General features: G+C 39.3%; 1 protein-coding gene across 3 annotated transcripts in view; it reads left to right on the top strand.

Annotated features, from left to right (window-relative positions):
- Kpna1 (karyopherin subunit alpha 1) overlaps positions 1-14,030 on the top strand; it is a 58,775-nt gene extending 44,745 nt beyond the window's left edge. For all 3 annotated transcript variants that reach the window (NM_198726.3, NM_001443858.1, XM_087575818.1), the window contains 4 exon segments: positions 2,762-2,887; positions 4,921-5,048; positions 8,361-8,539; positions 8,862-14,030. In NM_198726.3, coding sequence (NP_942021.2) covers positions 2,762-2,887; positions 4,921-5,048; positions 8,361-8,539; positions 8,862-9,049 — 621 coding nt within the window. In that variant the 3' untranslated portion in view covers positions 9,050-14,030.
- The last annotated feature ends 204 nt before the right edge of the window (positions 14,031-14,234 follow it).

The raw sequence follows: 14,234 nt of genomic DNA, 5'->3' as shown, positions 1-14,234 counted from the left end.
GCTACTCTGCCACAGGGTCTGAAAGCCACCCTCTCCTGGCTGTCTCTCTTGTCCCCTAGGAGGTAGTTACCACACCCCACCCACACCCACCTATACACACCCACCTCATTCTGCAGACCCTGCACATTCTCATTCTGTGCAGGCAACAGAACCAGATCCGCTCGCTCCAACTGCTCGTCCAGCTGCTTCTTAGCCATGTCTTTCACACACTGTCCTCTTTAGCCTGGTAAAATCAAAGTTCCAGAAACTTGCAGGTTAACAATTATGTTTACATGTTAAATTGTCAATTCATAATTCATCCACACAGTAAATTCAGTGCCAATTGATAAAGATATAAACTACCTACCTAGACAAGATAAAATCCATCTAATTCACCTAAATCTGAACCATCCTCCATGGTAGACTCCATCTTGGTCTCTTCTCCCCCCACCCCTCCTCCTCCTCTCTCCTTCCTAGACTTTTCTCCACCAACCTGTCCTTCTCATCCAGCGATAGGCTGGATCTGCCTTGCTGTGTAATGACATCATCCTACACACCACTACTACTAGATTCTTTTCTTTTTGTAAATGAAAGAACACTTTTAGCTGTAAGTTTTATTGTTTTAGTTGATACATTGAATAGGAAATGCATGGCTTTGTTTTAACTTTTATTCATATTAGTGAAGAAATTTTCTATTTTAGGTTTTTCTTTTTAATTTATTTAACTATGATAAATTATTTGTTGTACTTTTTTTGCATCTGTTTTGTGTTTCTGTGTGCGTGTGTTGGTGTGATATCTGTATATGTCACATGGTAGTGAGAGGAGAATGTAATGAGAGTCTGTTTTTTCCTACTATATGGGTCATTGAGACTGAATTCAGGTCATCGGGCCGATTGCCAGCAAATGCACTTACTCTCTGGACTGTATGGCCAGTCCATGTTACAAATAGTTTTTCATCTGATATGGTATACATTTTAATTTTAGGATTTTTGACATGTAGCAGTTTTTCTTAGATAAATGTTAATTTTTTTGCCTGTCATTTTAATGTCTGTGTGTCTGAAAAGGCTTTTAGCACCTCCAGACCGGCCTGAAATGTGCTGATTTGTTTTGTTTTTCCTGGCGATTTTGTGGGTAGGGTTTTTATTTTTATTTTTTAAAAAAGAATGTGTTCCATCCATTTGGGCTATTTTACTTGTGTAGTAAGTAAAACCATTAAATTACCAGTTATTTTCTATTTCTTTATAAATACTTGCCTCTTTCTGGAATAGAGCCTATTCAGTTGTACAGTGATGGATTCTTGAACTCTTCACCTACCTACCATTTTAATGATTTTATCTGTTTTAGTTTCTGATATAATCTGATTCCTTTGCTTTTGAAAGCTGTTTTAAGGTATTGGCTTTTTGTTTAGGTTTGCTTTGGTTTTTAACTCTTAGTATCCTGTAGACTTCAGTTTGTATTGGATTATTGAGTATAAGGTAGAAAGATTCCAGAGGTCAAACCCTCTTCAACCTCTAGAAAGTCAGCCCCAAAGGGTTAGAATATCATTATTTAGCACCAAAGGCCTCAGCAAAGTTTCCCTACCCCTTTTCTTTTCAGTAGAGACAGTGTTTTACAATGTTTCCCTGGCTGGCCCTATTATAATAATTCTCTCTATACTGGGTTTAAACCCAGTAGAAATCCAACTCTGTCTTCCAAGTGCTAGGATTATTATAGTATGTGTCAACACACCTGGCCCCTATTTTTTAGTTGTTTTAGAAAAGACTTAGTTCATTCTATTCTGTGTGCTTTGTGTGCACATATGTATGTGTACTATATGTAAGCTTGGTTCCTCTGAGGACCAGAAAGGAAAGCATCAGATCTCTGGAACTGGACTTGTGCCTGGTTATAAACCACAATTGAGGCTGGGTCCTCTCTGCAAGAGCAACAAGTACTCTAACTGTTGAGCCCTTTCTTTAGTGCCTCTTAGAGTTTTTAAATACATCATTGTAGATGTATTATATTGTATTTTGTTTTATTTCTTTTTAGTTTTTTGCTTATTTCTTGGAGAGCCAGTTGACTATAAAGATCAAGTTATCCTCAAATTCAAGATCTTCCTATGTTTACCTCCCAAGTGCTTGGTTACCATTGTGTGTTCCACCACAAATGTCCTGGTGGTTGTGAATGTATACAATGAAACCAGTTTAATAATCTTAGAATGTATTTCAGGCTAGTACTGATTTTTTTATTGGGTTGGTAATTTGGCTCAAATGATAAAGGCCACCAAGCCTACTGACCTGAGCGTGATTCCTCGGACCCATGATGGAAGGAGAGAATCAACTGCTTCAAACTTTTCTCTGATTTTCATATGTACTGTGGTTTACCCAAGTCTGTATACATACATGAGTAAATGCAAGTTAAAGATACTTTATGTATTATATAAAGTTACCTTTTAAAATTTTAGAGGAGGGTTTCTCTCCTCCTACATGTTTCTTAAAACGAGTTTGTTGAATTAAAGATGTACTTATTAACTCCTGGGGAAGTAGATACTGGAAGATCTGGGATTTCAAGATCTTCTTACATTAGGCATTGAGTTTGAGGCCACTCTGCTACATAGGACCCTGTCTCAAGAAACAAAAAAATACAACAAAAATCCAAAACCAAATGATATATTGAGAACGATGCCATAATTAAAACTTAAAGGGGTTGGGGATTTAGCTCAGTGGCCTGGGTTCGGTCCCCAGCTACGAAAACAAAAACAAAACAAAAAAAAATTTAAGACTCTTTTTTTTTTTCCCCCTTTTAGGTAATTTTGAATTGCTCAGCTCTTCAGAGTTTATTGCATCTGCTGAGTAGCCCAAAGGAATCTATCAAAAAAGAAGCATGTTGGACAATCTCTAATATTACAGCTGGAAATAGGGCACAGATCCAGGTAATGCTGTCGTACCCTCCCTTCTCTCCCTGTGTGAAAGGTGCATTGTCAAGATATTCTATTTACTTTTATGTGTGTATGTGCTTGCCTTAACGTATGTGCATCATGTGCATGTGATGCTGTTGGGGACCAGAAGTGGGGATTGCATCTCCCAAAACTGGAATTACAGTCAGTTTTAAGCCATCTGTGGGTGCTAGAAACTGAACTTAGATCCTATGAAAGAGTAGTAACAGCTGAGCCATCCTTCCAGCCTCTTTTTTTTTTTAAATCTTTAATTATAAGTAAAATTGTTTTGGTCAGCCTTTAATATACAGACTGTAAGCATTTCCCGTAGAACTGTCAACCTCCAGTGTTACTTTTTCAGTCTGATTTTTCTGTATCCTGATGATAGTCTTTTGTCTTTTGATATTTTTGCTTAGCCATACATTTCCTCTTTAATTTATGGAAGATCCAAAAAAAGTATTTATGTTTTCAAAATGGTTTTTTTTTTTTTTTTTTACTTTTCTATTTTTCAGAGCTGGGGACCGAAGCAAGCGCTCTACCACTGAGCTAAATCCCCAGCCCTTCAAAATGTTTTGATGAACTAACTATATGCTATAGATTGACTTTACTTCTTACTAAATTACATTTTCCAATGAACCCATGTGTTAGGTTGATTTAAAGTTTTTATTGACTATTAATGGCCTTTTATAACCTTAGCTGGCCTGAATTTTACTGTTCAGACCATGCTGCTCCCATACTCCCGGAGATCTGTTTGCCTTTACTTCCTGAGTGTCAGGATTAAAGGTGAATACCACTAGGCCCAGGAGGTCTATTTTCTTTAAATATGCTCTTTTGCAGAGTTTCTCATTTTCTTGATAGAAGAAATTATACCAGCCTATATTAGGTTTCTGGGCCATTTCAAGCATGAAGAAAGTATATTAGGAAGACTAGTGATAATATGTAACTGGAATTGAGTAAAATATGCCATTAAAAAGAAATACTATGGGCTGGAGAGATGGCTCAGTGGTTAAGAGCACTGACTACTTTTCCAGAAGTCCTGAGTTCAAATCCCAGCAACCATATCGTGGCTCACAACCATCTGTAATGAGATCTGATGCCCTCTTCTGGTGTGTCTGAAGACAGCTACAGTGTACTTATATATAATAAATGAATAAATCTTTAAAAAAAAAAAGAAATACTATTATTATTTTGAGACAGGGTCTCTGTGTAGCCATGGCTGATCCGAAACTCACTATGTAGACCACATTAGCATCAAACTCAAAAGAATAGGCTCTATTCTCCCTCTCTAGTATGCAATTAAAGGCTTGCCTTAACATTTCCTAGCCCAGGTAAATAAATATATTTCACCTTTATTTGTTTATTGTGTGTGTGTCATATACAGGTAGGCAATTCTATGACCCTCATTTTGAGCGTGCCACCACATCTGATATTTCTAATGGCTTCTAGGAATTAAAACTCACTGCCAGTCTTGTACAGTGAGAATTTATGTACTGCCATCTCTTCTAACCACAAACTCCATGAGGGTATTACCTGTGGTATAAGTATGAGCCTCCTAAGACAACGGTCGGCTGTGTGAGGGAAGCCTCAGCAGGAAGAACAGGTGCTGAGTGAGCGAGCCAAAGGCCCAGCTGCCATCCTCAGAGCCATGGTGGAAGGGGGGAGTCAGTGCTGTGTCTGTGCGCTCTCTCTCTCTCTCTGTCTCTGTCTCTGTCTCTCTGTCACACACACACACACACACACACACACACACACACTCACTCACTCTCTCTCTCTCTCTCTCTCTCTCTCTCTCTCTCTCTCTCGTCAAGTTAGTTCAAAAGGTGCACTTTTAATCCCAGCACTCAGGAACCAGAGGCAGTTAGAACTGTAAATTGTCGGCTAGCTTTGTCTACTTAGCATGCTCCAGGTCAGTCGGAGCTGGTTTTGGTCTCAAAAGACAAAACAAAAAGAAAACAAATTATAATGACAATTAGTAATAATTTTACAATTCATGTAACTTCCTATTCTTTTAACTTTTCCTTCAATTTCAGACTGTGATAGACGCTAACATGTTCCCAGCTCTCATCAGTATATTGCAAACAGCAGAGTTCCGGACGAGAAAGGAAGCTGCTTGGGCCATCACAAATGCAACTTCTGGAGGATCAGCTGAGCAGATCAAGTAAGCACTACCTAGGTAGCATCTTGCAAATTAAAGGAAAACAGGTTTAACCTCTGTCCATCCCCAATATATAACCTAAAACCTTGGTCACTAAGAAAGGAATTTCTTGACTGAATGCTTAAGTCTGGCACTTTGGGAAATTATCAGTGTTATGATTAGACTCAGAAGTACATTTCGTCTTTAAGATTTATTTTTACAATTCTAGTTATTCATGTATGAGTGGTGTGTGTGTGTGTGTGTGTGTGTGTGTGTGTGTGTGTGTGTGTTTTCATGTAAATGTAAGTGCCTGCAAGACTAGATAAATTGAAGTTACATGTGGTTGTGAGCTGCTTGGTATGGGTGATGGAGGCTGAACTCAGGTCCTAGAGTAGCAAGTGTACTTCTGAGCCATCTGTGCAACCCTTATATTTAGTTTTCAATACTTGTTTTCTCTCTCTTTTCAGGTTTTTAAAAAAAGACTTATTTGCCCCCCACCCCCCGTTCTGTGTGTGTTACGAATCTCTGTTGTGTGAACTATAAAAAGGCAGCCCATCCCAGCAGACAGGCCAAGACGGACGGGCTGAGACCACATTCTTTCCTTTTAACTGTGGCCTGTCTTACCCACATTGGCTCTGACTCTACCTGGCCTGAGAAGTTCCCATGGCCAACTGCTGCCATGCCTGCACTGCACTTCCAAATTCATGTGGCTGGCTGGGGTGCACACCACAGTTCTGCCCTGTACTTTCTCTGGAACCCAGTTGAGTTACTGCGTGAAGGAAAGCACCACACAATCTTAGTTTAGAATCAACAGGTAACACAATTGCTGGACGCAGAACCTAGTATCCTAATTTTGTAAGCTATTCTTCCATGTATGTGAGTACACTGTAGCTGTCTTCAGACACACCAGAAGAAGGCATCAGATCCCATTACAGGTGGTTGTGAGCCACCATGTGGTTGCTGGGAATTGAACTCAGGACTTTAGGAAGAGCAGTCATTGCTCTTAACCACGGAGCCATCTCTCCCATCCGTAAGCTATTCTATGTTATAAATCTTCTGGTGGTAAATCCCGGTGGATCCACCACTTAAACTGACAGCCTTTGGCTACTTACATTGTGTCTCCATGCTCTCTCCCATTGAAAAGGAAGTTCCTTCCTCCTGCCTCCCCTCTTCCTCTTCCCAACCCAGAAGTCTGCCTTCTTGCCCAGTGATTGCTCCCTTGAAATCTTTATTCATTATGGGAAGGCTCTGCCAAAACTACCTTTTCTGTCCAATTTAAAAACAAAACAAAAGCAAAACAAAAAACCCTTTTCTCTCAAAAATAAACTGAGTAGAACTATTACCGTTTCTGTAATTTAAAAAGTAAAAAATACACCTAACACCCATTTTATCATTTTTGTCAACTAAATAGAACACGCTGTTATATATCCTAACTTACAAAAGGCTTATAATTTCGTATCTATCTTGTTCTGGTTTAGTTTGTAAACTATCTGAAAACTATCCTCAGATATGTTCTCTCAGTGTTAAATATTAAATAGCCTGGGTTGGCTATGAGATTATAATTAGTCTTCCACCCTGTCAGAAATCCAAGAATAACCAATATTATCTGAAAATATAGGAAGCCTAGCACAGCTTCCAGAGCTGAGACAAGTTGTAGAGGCAGCTGCCTACCTATACAGCCCCAGTGTGTCAGGAAGTCGGAGCATCAGTCTGCGGCCTTCTGGCCTAGATCATCTAACAGACCTTTGAAACAGGAACTACTATGGCTAGCTTCTTCTATCTTGGCAGAACTAAGCTGTCCTGTCCTGTAACTGTGTCCTCTCATGAACACGACAGGTCTGTAGAAGAATAGGCAATTTCTGCCCAATGGCTGGCTACCTTGCCACAGTGTACCACCTCATCTGGAGGTAGGGATGTTCAGTGTCTCTGAATCCATGAATGGGGAGTTGTTAGGAGCAGATATGTCTCAACAACAAATGAATAAGTCACATTAAATGTGCTATTCTGTGCATTTCTGACATTTTTGAAAACGATGTAAAGTAAACTGGACTGTTGTGTGTTAACTACTCTCAGCTATTTCTAAATAAAATATCTTGTAAATACACTAGTAATTAACTCAGAGCCAAGAGTTTGCTGTCTGACCCTTAACTCACGACCGAGGCCCCTGGCCAGTGCCTAGCTGATGATAGCATAGAATGCCCTTTTGGTGTTCACACAACATCTCTCCCTTCCTCCCTCCCTCCCTTCCTCCCTCCCTCCCTCCCTCCCTCCCTCCCTCCCTCCCTCCCTCCGTTTGTGTGTGTGTGTGTGTGTGTGTGTGTGTGTGTGTGTGTGTGTGTGTGTGTGTGTGTTTCCTAACCTGCACAGACAATAATGGAAGACTTTTCTTCCATTCCTTTCTATACTCCTTTTTAAATCCTTTCTAAAAATACTGCTTAGGTCTGCATGTAGTGTGCAGTAGGAACAGTTAGAGAATACCCCTTGCTGCTTCTTTGTTTTTGTTTAAATATGATGCTAGGTTAACTTTCTTGTTAAGCTCTTTATCATATTTCCTCTATCCTTAGTTTATTGTGAGATGTTTTCTTTTTTAAATTGATAAGATGGATTTTGATTATTTTCTTAATCTCCATGTCATTAGAAGTGATTTCATCTTTATCATATATACTATACTATATATACCCATATGTATATACTATTGTAATAGTATAATATTAGTTTTCTGTGTTCTCTCTTCCTTCTAGAAATCTATATATGTATTTTAAGTTTAAAGCAGTGTAGAAAGGCTGTAAAGACTAGCACGAAGTTCCACAGTAACACTCCATGTAGACAGGTTTCAGCTCCATCAGTTATCTCCGTTTTCTCTATATACAACTTGAGAGAGTGGAATGATGGGGAGTGTGAATATCTGCTGTGCATGTGATACAGAGGTCTGTGTCTGATATCTTTATGCTTAGTCTGCATTGCATTGTAAGTCCTGCTAGAGTTAAAAGATAACAGCTGTGGAGTCCTTCATTGGTTTCTTTTTCTCTTAGCTCACACAGTGTGTATTTGAGAAGTGTGCCTACATGTAGAAATAATAACTAACTTCTAACTTATCAATCTTTATGTACTGGTTGAGGCTGAAGGAGATGGCTTAGTGGTTCTGCAGACTGGTAGAGGTTTCCCTCAATAATGGACTGTAGTCAAGATGTGTGAGCTAAACAAAGTCCTCCCTAAAGTTCCATAGTTGACAACATATTTTATTTGTACAGCAGGCTTGAAGATGCCTCACAGTTCAATAAAAATCTAACAGTTGAATAGTTTGTATGACTAAATTGTCCTTTTTTACTGATTCAGGTACCTAGTAGAACTGGGTTGTATCAAGCCACTCTGTGATCTCCTCACTGTCATGGATGCAAAAATTGTACAGGTTGCCCTAAATGGCTTAGAAAACATCCTGAGGCTTGGGGAACAAGAAGCCAAAAGAAATGGCTCAGGAATTAACCCTTACTGTGCTTTGATTGAGGAAGCATATGGTAAGTAAGACTTTGACTGGGCAGCTTTTAGCTGTGTATGAGGAAATGAACAATAGTCAGATAAAAACAGGAACACGGGAACACTGGGTGACACAGTGACAACGTAAGAGAAATTTTGCTTCCTTAGGCCAGAAACTGCTTACCATGTGCATTTAATTTAAAATGTTAATTTATAATATTAGCTTTCAGATGTAATAGTAACAATCATTTCTATATGATTATGTAATATGTTTATGTAGAGAATTCTTATATCAAAAAAGTAGAGTTAAGAATGTAGTTACTGAGATTTTCAAGAAAGATTCTTCTTTATTCTTCATTTTAGGTCTGGATAAAATTGAGTTTTTACAGAGTCATGAAAACCAGGAGATCTATCAGAAGGCTTTTGATCTTATTGAGCATTACTTTGGGACGGAGGACGAGGACAGCAGCATCGCACCCCAGGTTGACCTTAGCCAGCAGCAGTACATCTTCCAGCAGTGTGAGGCTCCCATGGAAGGTTTCCAGCTCTGAAGCAACCCTCTGCTTTCTTGTTCCTGTGTCAGACCAGGCTACCCAGTCAAGTCCTCTTGTGGAGCCCACAGTCCTCATGGAGCTAATTTCTCAAATGTTTTCCATAATACTGTTTGCGCTCATTTGCTTGCCTTGCGCACCTGCTCTCTTACACACATCTGGAAAACCTCTGGCTCTCTGTGGTGGAATACCCTTTTATTACAAGGGTGACTAGAACGGCCCACTCTCTTATGGAAAAATCCCTAAGCTTTGGAGATCCGCACTTACATTAGAGTCATGGGAATGTACACATACTAATGTGGCTCCCTTTTTTTGTGGGGGAAAAAGAGGACTCTTCCTCATTCCGTAAAGTGGGGAAAATGACATTAAAAGATAAAACTAAAACCTTTATCTTGAATTTTACACAACTACTTGGACAAGGGAGATATTTAGACTTGTGTATACGTCAGAGTACTCTTCTCGAGTTCTTCCACAGTGAATCAACCCTTGGAGTACCTGGTGGCTTTTTCTAGCCACATTCGCATTAATCCTTATTGAAATGGGATGGTTTTCTTTCCTCTAATGGAGTCATTTTCTTCAGATATTAAAGTTAAACCATCCAATCCCTCACCTTCAGCCTTCAGTGAATGTGCTTCTAGTTGTCAGGAATGCTGAAGAATTAACACTTTGACTTTTAAATGTGATCCTGGCTTGGCAGATTTCCTTAAAGCAGGAAGGAGAGAAGCATATATTAGTTTGTATGGCTTTTGCTTCTCTTTGGTTTTGTTTCCTAGGATTTGGAAGTGGTTCAGTTTTAATGCTGGTATGAAGGCTAATAGTCCTTAAGTGAAACCATGTTCTAAAATTCAATTAAATTGTAAGAAGAACACAAAACCCACCACTTTCTTTAAACCAGTGCAACTAAAGGCTGTGTTTCTGCATTACAAAAGATACTCAGGCTTTGTGGTCCTGATCAAGGTCCTGGTAAATTGGAGTTCACCCTAGGTGCTTTTCCTCTTTGTGACTGGCAGATAACACGTATTTAAATGTTACTTAGGGATTTTTTTTCCCTTTGTTGAGTGCAGCTCGATTCTGATGTAGTCATGCTGCATACATGCTCTTACAGTGCAGCATCCTTACCTTTAAGAGCATACTAGTCTCCGCAGTGTGACCTCTAGACTAAAGGGCAGTGATCGGATAACCTCAGTGTCCCCTGGTTTTATTCCATCTCCTGCGACCCTCCCTCCCGTACCTAGGAAGAACACGCCCACCTCCTGCTTATCTAATGATGACTGTAATGTACCTGCAAATGGCGCTTCCAGTTCTGTGCTCACTGACCCACATTTGTGCTTGGACTAGAAGGGGAAGAAACAAGATAAAAAGGATGATTGCCAAGAGAACTGCAAATGAGTTCAATGTGACTTCTCGGTGCTAGTTGGCCATCTTGGCTCAATGTTGGGACACACTATCAGAGAGGAGTCTTTTTTTTTTTTTTTTTTTTTTTTTAAATGATACTCTATTCAAAATGAATTCTGAAGGAAAAGTTGCTCAAGTCTGTTTCAGAGCATATCCTTTGAAATCTTTTTAGACTACTCTTCTAGAATTCATCATAACCCCAAAATAGATAAAAGCTATTATCTGGAAGTTGCCCTGACAAGCTATTGCACATCTCTGGTAAATCCTGCTGAATGTAAGGAATATTCAGAGCTTTCATACCTCATCATGATGTTATTTAAGCAGCCAACTTACATGACCTGATTTACTTTGAAAAATTTGTTTCATTCAAACTAGAAAGTTCCAGAGACAAAGGACATTGCTCAGCCAAGAGTGTGAGGCGTTCTTGCCCTAGTCTTTACTTGTGTCTGTGCTCTGGGATGGATGCCGTCTGATGTCTGTTACTGATGGAGCAGACACTACAAAACTATTCAACTCCCATCTGTCCTGTTGTTTTCTAGTGCTGCTTTGTGCTGAGAGAACATGTTAGTTTACTGAACTTGACCTGTACAAGACTGATTCTTTGTAATTTTAGGGATAAATTAGGTGGTTAATTTAAAGATGAACTTTCAATGTTGCCTTTACATCACATTACAATATCACTTCTTTGAGAAGGGTAATAGAAGCACTGATTCATAGTAAAAATTTTGTTTTTAGCTTTGACTTTTCTTGTGGCTGATTTCTTTTTAAATTGTAAATTACTGGTAACATGTTATTTCTAGATAATGCTTTAAATTATGTACCTTCTATTGGATAGTTAAAACCTTTGCATCTTATAAACGCGTTTGATCGAAAAGAAATACAAAGCACACAGAGTTGTCACCCCACCTTACCAAGAGCATACAGCTGGAACTTTTGTAGCAATATCAGGGTGACCCCGTGAGTTCAGGTCCATTCATCAGTGTGAGCTCTTTTATCTTAAGCCTGACCAGAAGTTCATGAACTTTAAATATCCTGAACGTTGTTTTTATAGTAAAACGATTGTTTAAGTGTAAACATTGGAGTCAGCTAAACCCCAGCAAATTTAGATGTTATGGAACTGAGTATTTACAACACAGACTTTTTTGTTTTTTAATGCAAGTGGAATTTTAGGGGTTACTTGTAAATCCTATTTTTAGTCTTTCACCTGGCAAAATCTATTAATTTAGTTTAATCTTTTGAATATTTTTATCAGAAAGGTATTACTTATTACAGAAGCATGTTATTAGTATTTATAACACAAAACCTCTTAAGGATTTTAGATAGTGATCAGGGCAAAGTGGCTTTGTTGTTGTTACTTCCCAGTCTCCCTCCAGACTTTCCAAGTATGTATTTAATACTGAGAACTTTGATTTAAAAAGAAAAAAACATTCAGAGAATTTGAGATATAAAGGTATCTGGCACCTGAAGCACCAGAAGGTCAATACAGTTGGGTGGAGAAATAATTGGGAGAGTACAGATGCCTGATGTAGAGCACATTTAGGAGACTCGTCTGTGGACACTTGTTCTTGCCACCAGTCAGAGCTTGTAGACTGCCCTCACTCGCCCACTGCTGGAAGGAAGCTCTGCTGCGCCGGGGTCGTCCCCACACCAGACAGAGCTGTTGGACCCTGGGTGTTTCTTCAGCCTTACTGTCCTATAATAAGTCTGAATTGTTCCAGTTGCTGCTGACTATGCCTAAGAAAGCATATGTAAGTATAATTTGTCAACCAAATTCTGTTGTACATGACCACCTACTGGCAACTTTGGTTGGTTTCTGTAGTGCTAATAAACATTTCAGCTGTCTGACCCCAAACATGGGGCTGTATTGTAAAACAGGTTTTCCTTGGGTTATGGGATTTATTTCTGATTAAATTTGGGACATTTTTCATATCAACAAGCAAGCCATTTTAGCTGTTTTTAGGGGCTAAACCTTTTTATTTAAGTTGGGAAGTGTGTTGAGTACCATAAGAAAAAGGAGTCAGCTTTTTTTCCCCCCCTTTTCTTTTTTTCGGAGCTGGGGACCGAACCCAGGGCCTTGCGCTTCCTAGGCAAGCGCTCTACCACTGAGCTAAATCCCCAGCCCCAGGAGTCAGCTTTTGAGAGGGGGACTCCCACATTCCCAAGTTTGCTCACTTGCAGTTTCATTTTGAAGTCCTAAATTAGTAGAGCCATTTCCTTTTGTTTGGGGTAAACAAATCAACTATCTGCAGAGTTGAAGGATTTTGGTCTACCTTTTCCTATCATTCAAAATTAGTTAAAGGTAGTAATTGGAGACCAGATGTGACTAAGTATATTTGTAATATAAATGATATTCTGTGATACTCTTTATTGTCAGGAAAGGACAGCTTAGAAAAATAAGTCCTAAGACATCAGGTTAATGTTTAATAAAATAGATGTTTACTATTTTAAAAATATGTCATTGCTGGAGCTGGAGAGATGGCTCGTGCTAAGAGATCATCTGTTATGAGAAGTCACTGCCCTTGAAGAGGGGGTGGGGATCCTGGCACCCCTGTCAGGTGGCTCATGCTGCTGTCACTGCAGTTCCAGTGGAGCCAGAGCCACCTTCTGGCTTTCTCAGGTACCACGTGCACACATGGTGCGCGTGCATACCCGGGAACAAGCACTCGCAGATGAAAACAAACCTTAATTTTTTACAAAGTGTCAAACTTCTGTTGGTCATAAGATCATCTGGAGGCTCCAGGTAAGAGGGAATATTAGTGGAGCCAAGGTTCAGTTTTTAGCTAAGAGTAGACAAATTTTTGTTTTCCTTTAGGTCAAATAAACGCAAGTCATATTTAGTGTCTATTTTGTTCCAGTTAATTGACTGAGTTCCCTTAATCAGTCCTCTAGTTGCTATTGAAGATGGAAAATTAAGACTTAATGGATTACTTCCCTTCAGTGTCATAATTCTTAGATGTGGCTGTCCAAAGGAGAAAGCCTTTGCAAGTTCTGTTTCTCATGGTCAGACAACATTTCTGTGCTCAGGAAGTCCTGGGCTAGATTTTTTAATAGTCATCAGTGGGCAAACCTTTTGTATTAGACCATTGTTCCCAACCATTCCTAATTGGCACTACTTTGAAGTGGCTCCATCTCATATATCACTATTGCTATTAATTTGCATATATGGATAGATGAACTGTCATTAGATATAGTCAGACGAGTGCAACAATGGTTTAAAAGAAATTCATTTGTTGGTTATGAATTTAATGACCTAAGTGAAAACAGAGATACTGATGAACAACAACAACAACAACAAAAACGCTTTGGGGTGCAGAGTATCTGGTCTTCTGAGTAGCACCATGGGCGTGACGTTAGCCTGCCCTGCTCTCTTAAACGTAGATTGCCCCGTGAACCTATCCCTTTTGTTTGTCCATTGGTTATTTCCTACCTCAAAACATTCTGACCATCCTGTGCCCTTTCTCAAAAGAGTGTTTGTACACCTGATCTAGAATGGCTATTGATTCTTTGTACTGTATGCATTCTGCCAGGCCTTGGGTGAATGCTTTGCACATGGTCAATTTTCAATAAATAGTGAATGAGGAATATACACCTGTGATAGTAATGGGTGCTGGATTACAAGAGGAAATTCATTGGGATTCTCTCAGAGTTGGCTAAAACCAGAATTGACAACTGTTAAAGCAAATGTCTCAACAAAGTGTTTCAATTGTAGTTACCTTTGAGGATATAAAGAGGGACCTGAAGACTTATGAAAAGAAACATTTCCGAACCAGAAATCTAGTCACATCAAAGC

Source organism: Rattus norvegicus, chromosome 11 (assembly GCF_021556685.1).
Source record: "Rattus norvegicus strain SHRSP/BbbUtx chromosome 11, alternate assembly SHRSP_T2T, whole genome shotgun sequence".
Classification (NCBI taxonomy): domain Eukaryota; kingdom Metazoa; phylum Chordata; class Mammalia; order Rodentia; family Muridae; genus Rattus; species Rattus norvegicus.
The sequence above is the reverse complement of the archived record's forward strand: the minus strand, read 5'-3'. Positions and strand labels throughout refer to the sequence as shown.